The sequence below is a fragment of the Equus caballus genome, chromosome 7 (genome assembly GCF_041296265.1).
Source record: "Equus caballus isolate H_3958 breed thoroughbred chromosome 7, TB-T2T, whole genome shotgun sequence".
NCBI lineage: Eukaryota > Metazoa > Chordata > Mammalia > Perissodactyla > Equidae > Equus > Equus caballus.
The window spans coordinates 42,781,537-42,803,990 of NC_091690.1; the positions used below are offsets into that span (position 1 = coordinate 42,781,537).

Genomic DNA, 22,454 nt, shown 5'->3' on the forward strand with positions numbered 1-22,454 from the left:
CTGTGTTTTCTGGTCCTTTTATCTCTCTATACTTTCTTCATTGTCTCTTGGATTGTTTCATTGTCTCAGGATTTGGGGTGCTGGCTCTCCTACTTGTTATGTATGGTGACTCTGCCTTGGGGCAAGTTGTTTCCTCGTGGGGCTTGTAAACCCACTGTCAGCTTGTCTTCTTCAGGGACTGTTTTGTTCCTGGGAGCCCTTTATGTCCTCAGGACGTGCTAGAAGAGCTGTGCATTTGCTTCTACTCGTTGCCCCAGAAGTTCCTGCCGTGTGAGAATAGATTTTATGTTAATTTTGGGGCTTGGGGTCTTCCACACCGTGAGAGAGAGTAGAAGTTCACACTCCACACCAGAATGTGACACAGGCTTGGAAATTTGAGTTTCTCACAGGAAAATTTCTTTCTTCACCCAAAGTCTAGAACAGAAACTGATGGATGGAGATTTTTCTTAGCCATCTTCCCCTGAGGAAGTAGGCATTTCAGTTCCAAAGTCCTGCTTCAGTTGGGTCCCAGGGCGCGTCCCTCCCCACGTGGGTGTTTACCTGTCTCTGTTCTGGGGCTCCCGCCCCTCTTGCTCACATTACCAGGGCTCTGGATTACAGGCTTACTGTGTTGGCTTTAACTTCCTTCCTTGTTTCTGTCACTGGGGGATTTCTTTCTTCAAGCTCAATATGCATTTTAATTTTTCTGTTAATATTTTATTCAGCATTCCCCAGTGTGATGCAGTGGATATCCACATTAGTTTGTTCTGTGAGTTACTTAACCCCTAAGACATCATTATTTTGCTTCCTGTCTCTCCCACTGGATTGTAGGCTCCTTGAAGAAAGAAACTGTGCCCACTTTATCTCAGGTCCCTAGCTCAATACTGAGCACACACACAATATGACATTCACTGGATGGATAATTAAATGATGGAAGGTGATTATCAAAGGTTATACAGTTATTTCTATAGCTCCAGGAAGAAGATTTCTTCAAACTTTCTAAACACAAAGATATTCTTTTATTCTGGGAAATCTTTATAGGAGATTTTGTAGCATATGTCATTATGATAACTATGTGAGTGTGTTTTCCTAATATTCTAACATGTTTCCTGAGCAACCACAATGTAGTAGGCCCTTAGGAGAACAAATGTAGAGATATGTAGATGTGTGACACAGGCTGGCCCTGGGCTCATGGCCCTCCAGTTGGAGGGTGTGATGTGGAAAGCATAACTATCACACAATGCAACAGAGAACAGTGTGTTTGCCATGGTTTCATTTGTGGAGAGGACTGTGTTTGTTTGGAAGAAAATTTTTGATAGGCCTATTTGGGAGAACAGCTATGGCTCCAGGGAATTTGAGAATGGGAGAAGCTGCTCTGAGACAGGCAAGGGTAGCATTTTTCTGGTTGATCCAGAGGGAGAGGGACAGAGGAAGAGAAGTGGAGGCAACAAGAGGGTAAAAGCCACGTGTGTGCTTCACAATGTTGCTAGAATGGTACAACACCCCTGCACCTGTATGCCATTTATTTGAAAATAAAAAGCATTTTGACAAAATTATAATGAAATGATGAGAAATCCATAATCATAGTATGATATTTAACAAAACTTTTCCAGAAATTGATAAAGTTAAGAAAAAAAGATATTGAAGTTTTGAGACGCACATAAATAAATTTAACTGAATGGATATAAATTTAAAATCCTAGGGACCAGCCCAGTGGAGCAGAGGTTAAATGCACATGTTCTGCTTCTCGGCGGCCTGGGGTTCGTTGGTTCGGATCCCGGGTGTGGGCATGGCACAGCTTGGCAAAAAGCCATGCTGTGGTAGGCATCCCACGTATAAAGTAGAGGAAGATGGGCATGGATGTTAGCTCAGGGACGGTCTTCCTCAGCAAAAAGAGGAGGATTGGCGGTGGTTAGCTCAGGGCTGATCTTCCTCAAAAAAAATAAAGAAAAAACAAAGAATCCTATACCCAACCATTAGAGAATAAACGTTATTTTGTTATGCATGCTACAGCATTTAAAGTAATTAACTCTGACTAAGCTGGAAATCAGTCTCAACAAATCTGAAGCATTGGTTTCATACAGACCTTGTTCTTTGACCACAATGCAATAAAACTAGGAGTCAACAATGGCAACAGCCTCCAGGCCCCATATGTTGGGAAATTAATAAAGCAGGCTTCCAAACGATGGTCAAATAGATAATCATACAGGAAATTCAAAAATACCTGGAACTGAGTGACAATAAAGACAACGTGTATTACAACTTGTGGGATGCAGCTAATGCAGTACTTAGAAAGGAATTATAGTCTTAAAGGCATATATTAGAAAAGAAGGTTGAAAACAGTACTAAACTCCAGAAGTCTGGAAAGAACTACAGAGAAAATATGGCATTGCAATGCGACGTGATAAAGTGTAAAATACATGCATGCACAGAGCAGGGCCACCTAAAGCATCTTGGAGGGAACAGTGGGATCAGGAAATTCTTCCATGAGGACACGATGCTTGAAGTGGTTCCCAGAGGAAACACTGGAGTTAGAAAACTGGCTAAGCTGAAGAGGAGGGCAATACAGGCAAAAGTGACCACATGGGTAACTTTAGTGGCTTGAGACAGCTTGACAAGTTTTAAGAAGTTCAAATAAGTCACTGCAACTAGATTCAAGGGTACAGATTAGGATAGAATGTAAGATGTTAAGTTGTGATGCTCACAACCAAAGGACTTATTTTTTTCATCCATGACTTTTTCAGTTACCTAAGGGACTTTTACTAGATTCTGAAGGTAAGAAGGAGCCACTTAAGACTTTTAAACAGAACAACAAGAGCTGATGTTGATTCTGCAGGACACCTTACCTTCTTAGATTCGTTCATTCCCTAGATATTTACTGAGAACCTACTATTGTTGTGGGCCCTGGACTACTCACAATTTTGAAAAGAAAGATCTAGAGACAGAAGCTATATGCACATGCTAGAAACCATTTTAACAATCCAAATGAAAAAAAAGATGAAGCTTACACTAGGCTGGTGGCAGTGAGGTGGCCATCCTGGCAGGTGCACAAGGACTATCTTAATGCTTAGCAGAGCTCCTCATCCCTGCCGTGGTCTGTCCTGGGCAGGGGATAGTGCAAGGCCTGGGGTACACGGGAGAGTGCAATTCTAGGGAACATTGCCCGGCCAGAAAACAAAATACTGCCTGGAAACGAAGAATGGAATAAGGTGAGACATCAGAGTATAAAGGACGCAGAAGCGTAGGTGTTCTGAGAGGATGGGTGATTCAAGGTCTCTGTCCTTTGTAGGGCTGAGTGGCCATCCCAACTGGGGTAAGTCTCTGCTGTCCTCTTGAGTGCTTTGAGGATCTGACAGCCTGGAGGACTAAGCTCATCCACTCCTCCCAGCCCTAAGTTTTGTAGGAATACAATTCCATGGTATTAAAGAGAAACTTACCCAGGGCCCTTATCTGCTTGCTTCACTGGTATGATATTGAATAATCTCTGGGGGGAAAAAAGACTTCTTGAGGCATCATCCTCACCATGTTAAAGATCTGAGAAATGGATCAAATCCCCACGATCTCCAGTGCTGGAATAGGTCCAGAATCTCTGCAATGGCCGCCACAAAAAATATCCTTAGATTCCCGGAAAAGACTGAGTAGTACAAGTTACCAGGCCACCAAACTCCCGGGCCCGTAGCCCTCAGGAAGAACTTTCTTCTTTTCCAAATCCTGAAGTAGGGGCTGGCCCTGGAAAGGACTCTGAGGGAGGTGCAGGTAGGTCTCCCTGCAGCAGAGGAGGGAGCACAGTGGAGGCCCTTGTCTCTCTCTGGTGTCGCCAGGAAGTTAACACTTCATCTTGCAATTCGTGTGAAGAGAAAATTTCCTCTAATTGGAAGCTTGGGATAAAAATATCTCCAGTCTGTAAACAAAGTAGTTGGAGCTTCCTGGAGGCACACAACTTGAGCATCACTGGCTGCAGGCACGACAACGTCTGCTGGCAGTTAGGAGCCGCCCTACTCCTGTCCCTGAATCTTCTCACCCACAGCCTCACGGAGCAGCAAGTGCTCCTCTGATTGGCTCTAAAACAATTCAGATTAGCATGCGTGTCCTTAATGCTCATGCTTATCCATGTCCCCAGCCCTGAAGCGCAGATTGGGAAAAGTTTCTCACCTCCTCCCCAGGCCAGTGGAAATATGCATCAGCTCAAGTGGAGAAGAAAAAAGGGCGATCTGTTTTTATCTCCCCACAGGTGTCCTTTTGACTTGGAGAAGCAACTCCTGAGTCAGGCCCGTATAGTGGTTACGTCATTGTCCGATCACTGTCGTTGTGGTGTTGTGTTTCCATGTGCACTGGTGACTGAAGAAACCTTGGCTGATAGCGATGCAGCTGGGACCCCTTCACTCCTTCCCTGGCAGAGGAATGATTCTTTCACCCATGGCATGGATGACATATTTACTTACACACACACACACACACACACACACTTTCTAGTACATGAACACCCAGCCTCCTTTTGGTGAAATATGAAAGCCTGCTAAATGCTTCTTATAAAGATCTCTCTCTAGGAAGCCACTTTCAGCTAAAACTTTGGCATTAATGTGACCTTTTTAAACTGAACCACTACAAAGGAGAGGAACATACACATAAATGGAACTGCAGAACTGTCCTTCCTTCTATAGCATAAGCAGCATGTCTTCTTAGAGGGAGGGAGGTTTTGTCTGCTGCTTTTCCTTAGATTGACATAGGAGGTGTCCTCCTATTTAAATAAAATTAAAGAAATACTTTGAAGAGAAAGAGCAGAGGATGATAGTTGGGATAAAATGTGAGAAAATGGAGTTGGAAATATTGCAAAGAAAGTGGGACTTGAAGGGAGGGAAAATGGGGTGACAGAATCTTTGACAAGTTCTGGAGTGGAACGCTTTAATGGAATGACTCTGGGGCCAGAGACTTTTCGCAGGCAATGGGTCTTGCTTCTCTCGTGCTGAGGGCTGACTTCAGGTGATTGCTCAGGTATATAACAGCACAGTGAAGGAACATAAGCCACAGTCGTGTTGCTGTTGAGGATATAGTCCTGCCAAGAGAATACACACACATTGATGTAAAACTCCCCCGCTTCTCATTCTCTCTGACTATATGCAGGCTAAACGTCCTTTTCTTTATCAAGACTCTTCAGGAATATTGTAAGCATTTTGCCCCACCTGAATCAAAATAGTAGAAAAGGGAAGGGGCACAGGCAACAATCATTCACTGAGCACCTAGCATGTTCCGAAATCTTACCTCACATGCTCTTGACAGTGACTATCTGAGCTGGCATTGTTCTCCCTCTTTACAGGCAAGGGATCCAAGGCTTAGAGAAGTTAAGCAACTTTCAAAGACCCAGAATTTGAATCATTGCTCATCAGACCCCAGCGCCCATGTTTGCTCTCCTGTCGCTGCTGCTTCCAGGACCTATCCAGTCTGTTCGGGGGAGTCTCATGGGAAAACCCCACTGCTTGTTTGCTACTTGCTTTGCATTTTGTGTTGGTATTGAAAAGTATTGCAGATACTTTTGTTCAAGTTTAGCACAAGCATGTTTAGTTCCCTGAGCTCTTTTAAGAAATAAATCTCTCCTTTAGCAACCTACACACTAGAAATAAGCATATTCAGAAGGATAATGTGGTAACAGAAGCATAGACTCCACAGGCCCTGAATCACTGAGTGCTTCTAAAACTCTGATTCCCATATGAACAGGGCCAGAGCTCTCACAGAACAACACAAGCATAAGGATGAGGAGATCACTTGACAGCCAAATGCCTCCTATCCTGTCCTGTTGCATCACTGGTTAGGCTCCATCCCAGGATGGTGTCTCTGCCACCAGTCATGACATGCAGACTCCATCTGTGGAGGAAAATCAATGTTTTACAATAATGCACCTGCATCCACTCTCATAGGAACCTCTGCTCCGTATAGAATATTGATGGAGCCTTTCTCTGTGATCTTGTTCTGAGTTTCAAAAGATTTCCTAGCAGAGACGACCATTTAAAAGACCAAACCATTTCACAATGCAAACACAAGCAATCCAGCAGAAGAAAAGAGGCACCGGTTTCTGAAAACTGTACTCTGTCCATGGTCAGACATTATCTCATGTTTCCCAGGTAACCAAAATGGTTCCTTCAGTTGGGCAAATATGCCTGGCCATATAGCCAGGAGTTAAAGGATTATGTCTCTAATCATAGACAAAAGAGAAGACAGAAGGAAAAAAGTCCGTGAGTCTAAGAAGAATTTTTCTCTTTTTAATTTCTCTATTTTGTGTTTGATGAAGGGAGAGAGGCCACCACTATAAAATAATTTTCACATGCTTTTACTTGTGACTTGGAACATGGTGAACTGGAACAGAAAGAAGGTTTAGGAAAGGAAAACCAAACAGCATCATAGTAAGTGATTGAATTATTTTTATTTTGGCTTTATGAGATTTGGGGTAATGTAATTAATTCACACTTGCAAAGGTTTTAGCAGTTATAAAGACTTATAAAGAAGATCATATAGTGATGGAAGTTGAGGCATATCCTTGGCAACAAGCTCAATCTATTTCATGTTTTTTGGCATTCATAATTTAGTATACGTGTAAATTATACATACCGTTCTACTTTGTAAAAACTAAATATACTTAAAAAAGTAGGGTGACAATGAAAAATGAAGTTTAGGTTAAACATTAAAAAATAGGAGTTGTTGGAAACTCTGGCATATTTTACTAATGACTAAGAATTCTCCTTTTAAGCTGTTGTTTCCTGGAGCATGAGGGAGGTACTTTCTATGTTAGATATAATACAAGCTATTTCAAGAATTTTGCACAGTATTAAATGACACTCAAAACGTCCTGCATCCTTAGGCCCAATTTCTAGTACATTTCATCCTTCTCTTCATCTTGTCTGCTTGTCCTCATAAGATTCGGCTCCATTTTTCCTCCCTAGCCTTACTATTTCCCAATATTCAGAAAGCAGAGCAAAGAATTAGCCTGTTTTCTGCAGGATAAACTATTGGGTATACCATCATGCTTTTGATCTACCACCGAAACTATAGATTATGTTTATTTTAGAAAGTCATCACTATTGTGTTCTGTATAATATATGTCTTGCTTATATTTTAAATAGATTACAGTGCTTTTTCCTTCCATCACGTTTGGAATCGGGGTCTCAAAAGAGGTGCAGTCAATAATGCTTCCAACATAACTGGGCTGCATCCTCATTTGTAAAATAAGAAACACTTCATATCTCAAATTTTAATTGAGTGTTCCTTCTCCGATCTGTAGTGGTGGATTCATTTTATAGCTATGGAAATTTACCCTGCCCCACTCTTGACCATGCTTCTTTACTTCCCCCGTCGAAATTCATTGAAAGAGATCCTATGGGCCCGGTCCGGAGCATCCCTGCATCCATAGCAACCAGACTTCAGCTTCCTTTGTCGCCATGGTGACGGCCCAGCGGGCCCGGTGGTCGCTATGGTAACCAGGGGCGGTTTTCAGGGGCCCGGCAGGCTGGGCGCATGCGCTTCGGGAAGTCCAGCGGCGCCGCGCGCGGCGGCCCCTCAGCTCCCCGCGACATGGCGCTGAGGCGGCGGCCCGGGCTTGGGCTCCGCGGCCGGCTGCCCGACCTCTGCCTGCTGCTGCTTCTCAGGGGTGAGCGCGCGCTTCTGCCTTGGGGAGCGCAGGGTCTGGGAGCGCGCGGGCCGCAGCGCCGGCCCCGGGCCGGGCGGGAATAGCGGTTGGCTGGGCGGAGGGGCCGGGGCTCGCTGCGCGCGGGGGCGCCGCCTCGGCCTGCGCTCGGGGCCGCGGGGAGCCCCTGCGGAGCGGGCGCCGAGCCCGCACGGGGCGGCGGGAGGGCCCCTCGGGGCCGGGGGGCGCAGCGCCGGGCCTGGCTGGCTTCGTGGGCGCAGCCCTTTGCGCATCTGCCGCTCATTTTTCTCTTGCTGTACACGAAGGAACCGAATTGGGCAAACCCAACTTTCCTTTCCTGGACATAACACGGCACAGATCCCAATGAAAGCGAGTGCCTTTTTTGTCTCCAGCCCGCCTAGAAGACCGCGCAGACCCTTACCCTGAAATAGCATCTGGGCCATTTTGATCAGGACATGCTGATAAACCGGAGAGTTTTGTTTTGTGTTTTCCACGGTCTAGAATTCTCATTAGATTCCTGTGTCTCAGGAGAGTTGGACAGAAGGACAAAAATAGCTTTTCTTTAGTGAGCATATGTTATATACTAGGCACTTTGGAATCGTTATCTCATTTAGTCCTTACAGCAACTTTGTGAGGTGGGTTTTGTTAAGCCGTTTTCAGATAAGAAAACTAAGACCTAAGTCAAGTCTCTTTTCCAAGACTGCGTTCCAAGTAAGAGTAAAGAAGACAGACGCAAAGCCACTTTACCTAAAGCACTACACCACACGTCTTCCCTGGTGGCCATCCGCAGGTAACCAAACCAGGTCTTTTTTCAGTTGTTAGGTCCTTTTGTTGTTTGGCTTAGTTGCCATTGTCATCTTATGATGTTTTCCAGAATATACAAATTCAAACACGAAGTGACTGTGTGGGAGTGGGGGTGGAGGCACTCAGAAAACAAAGCACTCCTGTGTTTGATGCTTTTTCCTTTGGGATGTTCATAATGGTGGTAGGAAAAAGTGAGGGTCTGAGACACAAGCTGTGGAAACAGGGCTCCATGATGAAGGATAAGTTGCAGGGTCTAGATGTTGTCTATATACTTTGCCTGAAGGTGATTTCCAAAAACATATGTGGTTGGGAGATAGAAATGATCAAAGGCTAGCCAGAGGACAAGGGTGTCAGGAATGTCCAGCTCCCAGCTTTGTTGGTCACACTGACACTGTCCTATTCACAGACTAGAACAACTCCCTATTGTTGAAAAGTTCTTTTCACATGAAAGTTTGCAGTTTTTATTGCAGAAACATTTGGCAATTTAGTTCGGGAGTGAGTTTCAACTCAGTGGTTTGTTAATGAAACTAGAAGATGCTGAGGACTTCGCAGACCCTTTCCTTCTGGCTTTGCTCCCCAAGAGGGGCTAGTTTTGTGGCTTTCTTCATATCAAGGGCTGGAATTTACCTGCAGAGCATAGAAAGAAGAGTCAAACTTTACAAAATAGAACTAATGACAAAGAAGCAAGGTGGTAGGATGTGTTAATCCACTTTGAAGGGAGGTAGCTATCTTTTTTAGTAGGGAGCTCTTTTTCCATTATTGTGGTTATACTCTAAACATACCATAATACCTTGAAAATTTTATTCTTCAACATGTCATGACAGCTGTGTCTTTATTTTATAATTACTCTTTTCAATTGCTATTATTTTTCAGTGTTCTCGTTTAAAAAATTTCGGTCCCTGATAGAAACGTTCTTTATTAGTTACCCTTTGCCAGGCTTTATTATAAGAATTTAATTTATTATAATTCATTTAATATTGGTAATTCTAAGAGGTTGTTACTATTACTCTGCCCATTTTATGGATGAAGAAACAGAAGTATGGAGGATTCAGTAACTTGCTTAGGATGATATCCCATGTGTCTTAAATTTGGAAATCTTCAACCATTTGTGTTAGTCCAATTTTTGGTTACTTGTATTATTCCATTTGACAGTGAGCTCTTGTTATGGTTCAGTTTCACCAAATTATCAAATGTTCCAATCTGTGTGCTTTGTGTATAAAATACTCCTTTGGTGGCAGGTGCAGTTGAACTTTACAAAAGTTGTGCCACAAGTCTCTTCTGAGTGGTTAGGCAGTAACTACTGTTGGGTTTCCAAATCCTTCGATGTCCTGGAGAGAAGTGCTTCATTTAGAATTAAAACAGGAGCAGTTTGTATTCTTGGGATAAGACAGTTTGTGTGCCGAAGCTTAGCAAAATCTGAAAATCAAAATTTCCAGGAAATTTTTTTTTTCGGAGGAAGATTAGCCCTGAGCTAACTGCTGCCAATCCTCCTCTTTTTGCTGAGGAAGACTGGCCCTCAGCTAACATCCATGCCCACCTTCCTCTACTTTATATGTGGAACGCCTACCACAGCATGGCGTGCCAAGCGGTGCCATGTCCGCACCCGGGATCTGAACCAGCAAACCCTGGGCCGCCAAAGCGGAACGTGCGCACTGAACCGCTGCGCCACCAGGCCAGCCCCTTCAGGAAGTTTTTGAAAAAACATTCTAAATTTTCCATTTTTGTTTGTTTGGACTCTTGTAACATTTTTAAGAATGACCTATTTTATGTTGTTTTAATTCCTTTTAATTATCTGACAGATAAAATCATTATCAGATGTGTGTGTGAGAGTGCGTGTGTTCAGAAGACCGAGGAATGCCTGCCCCGAAGCATGCAGTGCTTCAAATCAGCTGTTCATTCCCAGATGACTTGTTGGTAGGCATTCGTTCTTGAGTGTTTCGGGCTGGGAAGGCTGAGCGGATAGCCATTAGAGATACTTAATCATACGTAATTGCAGTGTTACATCCGGACAAAACAATCGTACCCCCGACTTCTAAGCTCTGTGTCACTTGCTCTTAAGGCAGCCCAATAGGGTTGGCTTAAATCAATTCTTTTGAAAGAAACTAGATTTGTAGGAAGCACACTTTCTGAGATGGCACATAATGTAACTGAAGCAGCTATGGATTTAATACAACCAGCAGCTGTGAGAGAGGTGATATTTCCAAATTCTTTCTCCATAAATTCTTTGAATTTTTTCAAAGCACAAGTGGGGTAAAAGAAAGGAAAATGTGTGTGTGAATGAAATTAGGATGTAGGAGTCTGCGAATGGCACCCTAGTCCTGAAGTTGGGTTCTCTTTTTAAGGTATGATTGTGATCAGGCGGTGTGAATGTGATGCTCTCAGGGCTGAATGCAGATTTCAGTTTTCTGTATCCACCCTCTGAATGCTAACAGTACATGCAAATAGTTTCCGTGGAGTATAAAGAGCCCCTGAAAGAAACGTTTTGTAAGCACATTTTTTTACACTTAGTTTAGCAAGGACAGTATCCACTATGGTACTCTATATGGAAATGGAAAGCCTCGATTTGCTGCCTCTTTGCACTTGTCATGACACACACAGCTTCCTGAGCATGAGCCCCTGTTTCTGATGTCAAGGAATTCTGTAGTATTTTGTGTTGGTGTGTTTTGTTTTTAAGTAGTATCTGTTATGTGTTATATATTATATTTCCCATGAGTAGCTAATATGTACAGCAGGAGTTTCAATGCTGGTTGTGTAGAAATGTCCAGACTTTTTAATAAATTAGGGCTATACAAACTTTTTTTTTAAAAGATTGGCACCTGAGCTAACAACTGTTGCCAATCTTTTTTTTCCCCTCCTTCTCCCCAAAGCCCCCCAGTACATAGTCATATATTCTGGTTGTGAGTGCCTCTGGTTGTGCTGTGTGGGACGCCGCCTCAGCATGGCCTGACGAGCAATGCCATGTCCGCCCTCAGGATCCAAACAGCAAAACCCTGGGCCATCGAAGCGGTGCGTGCGAACTTAACCACTTGGCTACGGGGCCGGCCCCTCAAACATTTTTTCTTACATCATTTTTCGTTTTCAAAGTATCCCAAGGCTTCTTTCTGTGGTTCAGCATCCTTTCTGTAAATTATTGCCGAAATCAAATTCTGCCATATTCATGCTGTCTGCTTTGCCTAACTTAACCTCAGCTCACAGTGATCCTTCCTGACTCTAAATAAGCATAGCTCTTAGTCTGTGGTTCAGTTCAGTACAGCAGACACTGACTGAGTGTCTCTAATGCGCCGTGCACCATTCTCCATGCTAGGGGCACACAGTGAAGAAAGCCTGCACAGCCGTGCAGCTAGGCCGACTGCCCGCTGAATTCAGGGGCTGTAGTTGTTGGGTATAATGCGTGTTATCTTCTCAAGGTTATTAAAAATTTAGTGGGAACAGAGGCTGAACTTAATTTCCTTTGTATCTTTTCAGAGATGACTATAGTAAATGTTTTCTTTGTCACTTGAAAGTCAGTTAACATTTCTTAAACACTTCCTATGTGTCTAGACATTTTTTATGTATCTTAGTTCCAGGATCTTTTGGAAATTCTCAGTTTTTACTACAGTAGTTTCTGTGGAAGAAAGAGAATGGTAAGTATTTCTTGACTTGGTTTAACTTAAAAATCTTTCTGCCATCTACTCTATGCAGTTATACGAGTTTGAGAGGAAGAAAAATGTGGGGAAATGCTTATGATATAATGTAAGTGACACAAGCTGCAAGTGTGACTAGTGTATACTGTATGATTATAATTATGCAAAACATCTTATGCTTAGGGGGAAAAAGCCTCTGAAAGGTAATGAACCAAACTGTTGATAGGTGCAGTTTTTGAGTCCTGGGTCTTATATCTGATTGTTTTCTAGTTTTCTGTTTTCCTGGCTGGTTCTTTTGTCTTTTTTCCCAAGTTTTCTTTAATGAGGATTTTTTTTTAATATAATGTGCATTGTGCCTTTTTCTAGCTCCTTAAGAAATGTTACAATGGATGAAAGGGGCTGGCTTGAAGTTTAGTTGTTTGATCATGCATTCTTGTGACTCATTTGGGAGACTCGCTGTCTCTGGCTTTTGGGTTGGGGAGCTAACTGTGGCATCCTCAGCAGGTGGTTCAGTGGAGAACTGAAAGAGAGCTGATGAGAGTATCTGCTTCTCCCCTTTTTGAACAAGCAGAGTAACCTGAGTTGTTGCTTTGGTTTGCTTGCTCAGAGCCAGCCAGTGTTTATGGAACACCTGCATGTGCGAGCCGAGCAGCTCCTGGAGGACCTGTTTTCTTTGTCTTGGGTGATAGGAAGACCAGGTCAAAGTGACTTCCTTGGAAAATAGACTCTGAAAGATGTTTCCTGAACGAGCTGTCAGCCCATGTACCCTTATCACTTCTTCCCGCCCATCACAGACTTCCTTGTTGGATGTCTTTCTCTATGGAAAACATTTCATGTCTTCCAAGTGAAGTGTAGCTGTCTGGAGGATTCAAAGAGCGCAGCACATCCTAAGACAGCTGCCGCCTTTTTTTTTTTGCCCTGTGTTTTTCCTCTAAAGTATCTCTGTCAGGGTGCTAGAACTTAATCAGCCAATCCATGTTTATTTGACAGTCTTCGTTTTCATGGCAGGAAAGCTTTCCATGAGTAGACCAGGGAAATCTGAGGTACGTGCCTCCCCAAACCAGAAGGAACGTGCAGTTTAGATCACTAACAGAGTAGCATTTTGGTAAATGTTCATGTGTTTACTCTGGGTTGGCTTGGTAGAGGAGAATTTCAAGAAGAAGCTGGAGTTTTAGAGAGAATTTTGATTTACATAGTGCAGATTTGGGGAGTAGAGGTGTTGAGGGCCAGGAAAGTGGAGGAAAGAATATGAGCAAAGGTGTGGAGTTGGGAATGCATGTGTTGTATTTCGGGACCAATGAGTTGTTATAGTGATAAATAGTAACAGCTACCTTTTATTGAAAAGGAACTGTGTGCCAGGCATTGTGTGATAGCTTTACCTGGCTATCTTAATTGATCTCAGCAGCCAGGTTTATAGGCTGCACTTTGCAGATGATGAATTGAGGCTCCGGCAGGTTAATTACCCACCCCAAGATCACAGCTAGTAAATTGAGGAGGCAGATTGTCCATCGAAGAGAACATTGGAAACTAACTAGATTGTGTGGTGCTTTCAATGCCAGACTAAGAAATTTGGACCTTATAATGTAGGTTCTAGAACTTCATGTGGCAATTTGAAGGAGGGAAGTGATATTTTAGGAGTATAAATCTGATGTTATATTCAAGAATATTGGAGAGGGAAGGTCAGTTAGGAAGCTACAACAGTAGTTCAAAGTCACTTCTTTTAGGGTAGTCTCTTAATGTTGAATTCATATTTACAGTCAGGCATCATTAGGCGATTTCATCATTCAGTGAACATCACAGCGTGTACTGACACAAACCTAGATGGTATAGCCTACTACATACCTAGATTATTTTGTATAGCCTTTTACTTCTAGGCTACAAACCTGTACAGCATGTTACTGTGTGAATAATGTAGGCAGTTGTAACACAATGGTAAGTAGTTGTGTATCTAAACACATCTAAACATAGAAAAGGTACAGTGAAAATACAGTATAAAAGATAAAAAATGCTACACATGTGCAGGGCACTTACACGAACGGAGCCTGCAGGACTGGAAGCTGCCTGGGTGAGCCCGTGAGAGGGTGGTGAGTGGATGTGAAGGCCGAGGACCTTACTGGACACTGCTGCAGACTTTGTAAGCACTGGACACTTGGGATACACTGAGTTTATAAAAAATAATGTTTTTCTTCAATAATAAATTAACCTTAGCTTACTGTAACATTTTTACTTTATAAACTTAAATTTTTTTTAACTTTTTTGACTCTTTTGTAGTAACAGTTTAAAACACAAACACATTGTACAACTGAGCAAAAATATGTTGTTTTTATATCCTTATTCTATAAGCTTTTTCCTATTTTTTAAAGTTTAAATTTTTTTTTCACTTTTCAAACTTTTTTGTTAAAAACTAAGACGGAAACACACGCATTATCCTAGGTCTGCACAGCGTGAGGACCATCAATATCACTGTCTTCCCCCTCCACACCCTGTCCCACTGGAAGGTCTTCAGGGGCAGTTACACACATGGAGCTGTCGTCTCCTATGATAACAATGCCTTCTTCTGGAACACCTCCTGAAGGACCTGCCTGAGGCTCTTCTTGAGGAGGTGTCACTCTTTTCAGAAATATGGGCATGGTGGTTTGCTTGGTTTGTTTCTTTTTTTCATCATAGATTTGCTTGTAAGCAGTTAATGCAGTTAATTCCTCTCTATGAATGAAAACTTTCCTGTGTTGGGGTCCATGTTTTCAGACTTTTTGAGGAGCTCATTGTGGTCTGCACCAGAAGCGTCTGCTAAACCCTTCACCGTGAGTTTTCTTGGGAATTCTTTTTCTTCTCCTACAGTTTCCTTTTCTCTTGCTGCAACATTACTAAGATGTCACTAGGTGGTGGGAATTTTTCAGCTCCGTTATAATTTTATGAGACCACTGTTGTCGATGTGGTCTGTTGTTGACTGAAATGTCTTTATGCGGCACATGACTGTATTTATATCTGAAAGTATATTTTTTTAATCTTGTTCTTGAAATATAGATTTACTGGATACATGATTTTAGGTTGACAGTTGTTTTGTTTTAGAGCCTGGACTATATAACACTGCTTTCTGGTTTCCATTATCACTGCTGCGGAGTCTGCTGTCAGTGATATCATCAATCTTTTCTAGGTTGCCTCTCTTCTTTCCAGCTACTTTAAAGATATTTTCTTTGTCTTTGATCTTCTGAAATGTTACAGTGTGTCTAGAGTGGATTTCTTTTTAATTATTCTCCTTGTTAATTTGTTATACTTTGTGTATCTATGAGTTTATATCTTTCCTGAGAATTCTCAGGTATTATCTGTTCATATACTGCCTATCTTCTATTAATTCTTTCCTTCTGGGACTCTGATTAGCTATGTTCAGTCATTCTGTCTTCCTAGACTGTTAACTTTTCTGTCATAATTTCATATTCTTCCCTCTTTGTGCTATTCTGGGTTATCTATTTAGCTTTGCTTAACATCTGTTTCTTTTTCCAGCTGTATCTAATCTGTTATTTAACCAACACATAGAGTTATGTTGTTTGTTTTTTTTTGACCAATTATATTGTTCATTTCTAAAATGTCACTTGTGGTTTTTTTAATAATCTGGTGTCTTGCTCATTTTTTTTACTCCTTTTTTATTTTTTAAACATTTCATGCACAACTGTTTTATATTCTGTATCTGATGCTTCAAATATCTGAAGTTCTTGGGGATCTAAATCTAATGTTTGTTGTTTCTTATGACTCTTATGATTTGGTTTTCTTCACTCAGAAGCTGATCTTTGCTTGATGACAATCTGCAAATCTGGGCCTGACCTGAGGATGCTTTTTGTGAGAGAGTATGCTCCCACTGGGCGGGCCCTGGGATGGCTGTTCCCCTTTCAGGGTCCCTGGCATTATTTGAAAATCTGAGGCACAGTGTCTCTGCTTTCCTGCTGGCCCAGGGGCACAGCTCCACTGAAGTGTTAAAAATGAGCATTTGCCTTCAGGGTCACACGCCCACCCATCTTATTTTTTTCTGGTTTTATCCCACAGCTGTTTCATTTGCCTTTTTAAAGATTCCCCCACTTACTGTAAGCCTGGAGATGTAGTAAAAACTATGGTGTACACAGGGTCTTGTTGGGGTGCAGAGGCCTTTCGGATTATCTCGTCCACTACACTGCTGGAAACTGGCATCTCAGCTTTACTTAACCTAGCCCCTTGTGATTGATGTAAGAGCCACCCCTTTCTTTAAAGGCTCATTTTATGAGAGTAATGCTTTGTTTTCATTTTTCAACCATAAAATAAAATCAAAATGTTGGCTATGTTTTTTCAGAGCACAAATACCCCCATGGAGTTCTGATGCACTTGGGATGAGGGGCTGTGTGATTCTTGCTAAGCATCCTGCTTTAAGGATGGGGCTACACTATTTTAAAGATCTTCCCAATCGGGCAGCCATAGTCTCTGTCCTCAGATTGGTTTATCTGAGAAACAATCATCTATCATTCGAGATACAGCAAGTTAAAATTTGGAGAATTACAGCTGTTGCACACGACACAGGCACCTGGAAAAGCAACAGCTTAATCTGCTACTGACAGATTGAGGTGAGGACAATTAGAGGCAAAGTGGAAAGGTAACCTTGGGCTTTCCAGCTCTTAGATGAAATGCTGGTTCCCCAAAAGGCTCCGCGGTGTGCTGTGAGGAGGAGGACCACGTGCATCTCAGGAAGGCTCCCTTGTCTGCAGCCTCAGGCGCTCGTCGTCGGGGGAGGAGGGAGGGCAGCGTCGCGGGTGTCGGGCGGCAGGCGTTCTGAGTTTATTTCCCAGCTTGGCTTCTGATTCGTCTTTGGACCTTGGGGAAATAATATTGGTTTTAATCCAAATCACTTGAAAGTAGTTTAAACACCATCTCTCTTTCTCACTACCACCCAAACGTCCACATTTCTTTCCCCATATTAGATAACTCGCTTTAGGTATATGAGTTTCAGATCCCAAGAAGTGATTTTATCGGAAAAAGAGAATTTTTACCTGATTATTTGAATTACTTTATTTGTTAATTAAAAGTGCATTTGATGGTTTTGAAAACCTAATTCACAGAAATTCCTTCCTCTCGCGAAAGTTTGGAAGTGTTTCAGAGCCACACTCTAGAGCCGCGTTTAGAGGGTTTCTTGGTTTGGAACCCTCTTCCACTCTAAGAGATTGGGAAAGTTCAGGCTTTTTTTTTTTTTTTAAATCTGCTACAACCTTACTTACCAGATCTAGTGTTTTAAGAGTTCCTGTGTTTGTTTACCATGAAGGAAAAAATGGGTAGCTATTTGGTTGTATTGGTATCTTAATTCAGTTTGATTTCCTGGTATCAGGTATGAATTTTTCACCGACTGTATTTGGTCTAACTTTGTAGTCCAGTGGTAGTAAAGAATGGCTGTAGAACCTTTGCTGGGGATCTCTAGAGCAGTGGTTCAGTAAGAACAAATATTTAAGTGTCTTGAATTTACCAGGCACTGTTTCAGACCTTGAGGGCACATCCATAAAGTAGCTTATGTTTGGAATTCCTTCTAGGAAATGATGAAAGCTATGGACACTTTCCTTCAAAAAGCACTTTAATGTACACCTATGAAAATTTTTATATACTATTTTTGGGGGCTTACAACCCCCCAGAAGATCATTTGTGCACCTCAGGTTGAGAAGCCTGTCACAGGGCTCAGGGTTCTTGTGGGGGACATCCTTAGAATGAATGTCTTCTGAAATAAATGGTAATGCATGGAGAGTTCAGGAGTGGTAAACCAAAGTGTTACTTTATTATTATTTTTTTTCTTTCCATTAATCCTGTTATAGCCTGACTTTTCTGTTAGACTATTTTATGGATGATGCCTGTTAGTGTCGAACATCTGTTCATATTCTCTATACATTTCCAATTTAAATTATTCTGAAGGTAGGTCAGAGAGTGAAGACTGATTTAAATGGAAAAATGAAGTAGGCATGTGATTTTAGAGGTGCTTAATTCTGTGATTTTTACAGTGTTTCCTCATGTCAGTACAGCTCCAGGAGATGTGCAGTTAAGCCACATGAAAAACAGAATGAGATGCTGAGATGACATTACTCCTGGGACGACTCCTCCATCTTCCTCTGGTGTCTGTCTGTAGTGGTCTCTCTGTCTCTCTTTTCTCCTTGGCCCTCTCTCTCTTTCTAGCAGTGATGAGGGAAGAAGCCTGAAAGGATGTTTCATAACATTGGATGAGGGACTTGGGCTTCATTGCAGCCAGAACAAATATTCTCTCCTATTCTTACCCTGTGGCTAAAATCCCACGTGCTGTTTGCAAATTACAGGAAACTATTCCTCCAGTGAATTCAGAGTCTGGTAAGTTTTGAGGAGGAGTATGTTTTTGTGTTTTGTTCTCTCTTCATCTCACAGATTTTGTTTTTCTGCTCTTCTTGTCAAGTACATTTTCTACGTGTAGAGTAAATAAAATCTGTTAAAAGTTGGGGTGTTTCTGTTCTTGTGTGTGAGCAGCACCTTCTAGTTCACTTTTTTTTTTTTGGTGAGAAAGATTGCCCTGAGTTAACATCTGCTGCCAGTCTTCTTCCTTTGTTTTTTTCTCTTCTCCCCATAACCCCAGTACATAGTTGTATATCCTAGGTGTACATTTTTCTAATACTTCTATGTGGGACGCTGCCTCAGTTTGGCTTGATAAGCGGTGTGTAGGTCCACATCCAGGATCCAAACTGGTGGACCCTGGGCCATGGAGGTGGAGCGCACGAACTTAACCACTATGCCACCAGGCCTGCCCTTGAGTTCACATTTTTTAAAGCCACATCTAATGAAACCTCGAGGAAGAAAATGTAGCTGGGGTTTAGAAGCTCCAATTTTAAGCCTCATGACCTCCCCTTTTCTGTACCTCCTTTATAGTGGAATAATAACGTGATGTGCTTGGTTGTAAAGCTTTAGTTTCCAGTGAAGTCACTGCCTGGCCTTCAAGGGAGGAATTGCTGGGTTTGAGTTTTGGGGTGACAGAGATGAGGCACTTCTTTGCATGTCTACATCCACCCTTTCCATAGAGAGAAAGGTTGTTTTTTTCTTTTCTTTTATGAGATTATGGCTGTGTAATGAGAAAATTGATCATAAGACTTTAATTCACTTTTTTGGGGGGAATGGCAAGATTTGGAGCATGGTCTTTGGCTCTGTAGAATTATTTCATCACTGTCTTCTGAATAACCCTTGTGTATTGGCACTTATGTTTCATTATCATGGTCCATCTACCTCCAGTGCACAGCATCCTTTTCCTGTTCATTGCTACTCTTTCCCTAATGCCCAGCTTAAGGTTCTTCTCTGCAAAGCCTTTTTCAGTTCCCAGCCTGGAGTGATCTCTTCCTCTTCTGAATTCCTATTTCTCAGGAAGAGTATGAGCTAGACCGAGGGTTGAAGCTCAGCTCTGCTTGTGACTTGTCATCTGTAAAAGAAGAGTAATGTATGGCTTTATAGGATTGTTTGCAAATGAGTGACTATATGTAAAGCTCTTATCGACGTATCTAAATAAATGGTAACAAAAATAACACTAATTAAGACAGCAAAATTAAAATTACTTACATAATTTATGTAACGTGCTTAACAGAGGGCCCAGTATAATAATAAACTCTCAGTGTTGGGTTTTATTTTTTGTCAATAGGTGGTAGAAATTTATTGTTATTACTGACTGTTGCTGCTGCTACTACTTTTCTTACTACTTTACTGTAATTCATTTGGTCCTTAATTACTCAGAGGCACATTTAAAGTGAAGCTTATCAAGCTTAGGCTTTTGGACTCCTCGCTTAGACCCCTTCTAAGGCCCTGAATTTCATCCCAGCAAGGTGTCCTCAAATTTGTAGACGTTAGATCCTGCAGCTGCACTCAGTTGAGACTGTCCTCTTCTCCTCTCCACTTTCCCTGTCATGCTTCTCCTTAGGTTGGGTCGCATTGTAATGGCCACAGGCATTTTCCCCACCTGAGGGGAGGTGGGAACACATTCTTTCTGGTTTAGTGGGATTGTTGATGTGGTCCACAGTCACTGCTCTGTACAGTTGCTGTTGCAGGCCATCTCAGTGAGGAATGGCTTCCAGGAGTATTCCATTGTGCTGTTTGACTTACTAGGGTTGTCATATGAAGTGGTAGGGCCCACTGTGACGGCCACTTTTGAGCTCCTGTAATGCCATTGTAGTGAGGATGTGGTTGAAAAGGTGGGTAATGTTTTCTCATGTCAAAGAGTGTTTAAGATTAGAAACTCTACAAGAAAATTTGAAATGCCCTGAAATCTTACAGCTTAAATGTGAAAGAAACTTTAGATAGAGGTTTTCCCAAATTTAACAACAATCTTTAACACTTTACGTGATTTGCCAATAATGAATATTTCATTTTTCTATGATAGTACTGATAATGAATAATGATTTATGAAGTGGAAAGATACTTTCCTAAAGTGTTTTTTTTTGTTGTTTTTCCTCCCCAAATACCCCCAGTACGTAGTTGTGTATTTCAGTCCTGGATCCTTCTAGTTGTGGCATGTGGGACGCCACCTCAACATGGCCTGACGAGCGGTGCCATGTCTGGCCCAGGATCCAAACCGTTGAAACCCTGGGCCACCAAAGCGGAGCACGCGAACCTAACCACTCTGCCACGGGGCCAGCCCCTCCTAAAGTATTAGTATTAATTTTTTGACAGCCATGTTGAAGGAAAGTCTTAATTAGCATTCTTTTATTTCCATGGACAGTGTTATAAAGTCGTTGGCACATGACAAAGTGATCAGACATCCTAAAACATGTAGGAAAGATTATAGAGTACCAAGGAGTTAATAAAAATATTATTTTTCTAGACTTTGTGATATTTGTGTTTCTAGCTTCTTAAATTTATAAAATTTTTTTGTGGTTTGTGGTCTCATTTTTGATAAACATTTACTTTGTACCTAATTTTGTATTCTTAATTTTGTATTTTTCCTCGTGAGGGACTCAAAACTGTATCAGTGTCAGACTCCACCAAACTTGGATTCACCTCAATTGTAGTCTTCCTTGAATTGTATCCTTTGATGTTGTATTGACCTACTAATTTAAGTCATTAATGACAATATAGTGTTCCTGGTGTGTGTCTTGACTGTTCAAGTAGTTTGTGGGCTGAGGGCAGAAGCCTTGTCCGATGCCTAGCATAATGTTTGCAGTAGGTATGCTGATGCTCATTGAAGAGGGAACAGGGCAAGCTCTGGAGGGAGGTGTCTGTTCGTTAGTTGTGGGTTTGAGAAAGAACAGGGGCTTCACTGGCAGTTTTAGAAGGGGGTTGACAAGTATTTCTGTTCAAACATATTGCAGCCTTGACAGATGAGAAACCATGGTCTAATTTTTCTGTTTCTTAATCTTTGAAAATAATTCAAAGTCAGAAGACCTGGTTTCCACTTTGACTTCTGATACTTTAGAGTTTTGAGGTTGCAGTTGTCTCCTAATATATTTGAGCCCTATTCTCTTAATCTATCGCAAGGACATTGTAATACCCACCATACAGGATGGTTGCATGAATCACATGGGATTCTGTGTGAAAGTGTACTGTGAATTATAAAATGCTCTGCAAGTGTAAACCGTTAGCATTCTTTGCTTTGCTTTATTGCCTCTGGGATCTAGAGTGTCACTAGTCCTCTTGTTCTCCAGAACTTTAGGTTACAATCCTGATTTAGAGGAATTTTCTCATATTAAAGTTTCCCTGATGGCTTATTTTTACGAGAAGGCAAGTTTTTAAATTTATTTTTTCTATGTAGGAAACATATTTCATCTGAAGTACAGATTGATGTCCTGAATTTTTCTAAAAATAACAGAAAGCTAATTTTAAGTTTCAAGAGTAGAGAAGAAAATTTTATCTTTGATATTTTTGTATTTAATAGTGATTCAATGATATTTGTAGAAGAGATTAGACATTTTATGCCTGGGGGAAATTTTCGTGCCCGAACTAGCAAAGTTTGAATAAGAAAAGTTTCAGTGGAAATTCCAGCATATCTTTAAGTAAAAGGAGGTGCCAATATAAATCAGTAAGTTTAACTTTAAAATAAGCATCTTATTAGATAAATAGCTATTAAGAATGGATGAGTTCAGTGCACGAAAATGCCGTCTGAATAAATTGGCCTCCATGTTCCATTGGCTGTTTCCGCCTGAGAGCTTTAGTATTGCCTTTCCCCAAACACTTAGAGAAATGGAGCATCAGAGTTTCATGTCCTGAGATCAGTGTGCCATATAATGTTAGGAGCCGTTCAGATGAAAGGCATAGTGCTTTCTTTTGTATATTAAGAAAAAGTAGGGGAGAGTATGAAAGAACACCCTGTAACTAAAAAAATAAAATTCCTCTGTTTAAGACCCAGAGAGTATATAGTTTTCACAAAATGCTGAAACAAACCATATGTTGGGCATTAAACCAGAGCAATATGGGTGTTA

At 41.6% G+C, this 22,454-nt stretch overlaps 1 protein-coding gene across 4 annotated transcripts in view; it reads left to right on the forward strand.

The window, feature by feature from the left end:
• Positions 1–7,444: 7,444 nt before the first annotated feature.
• The window catches only part of JAM3 (junctional adhesion molecule 3), a 65,174-nt gene continuing 50,164 nt past the window's right edge, over positions 7,445–22,454 (forward strand). The window contains exon 1 of one of the 4 annotated variants that reach the window (XM_023645162.2): positions 7,445–7,615. In XM_023645162.2, the coding sequence (XP_023500930.1) occupies positions 7,483–7,615 (133 nt within the window). In that variant the 5' untranslated portion in view covers positions 7,445–7,482. Of the gene's footprint in view, positions 7,616–17,018; positions 18,379–22,454 lie in introns of those variants that run through there. The other 3 variants (XM_070273930.1, XM_070273931.1, XM_023645161.2) reach the window with 3 other exon arrangements.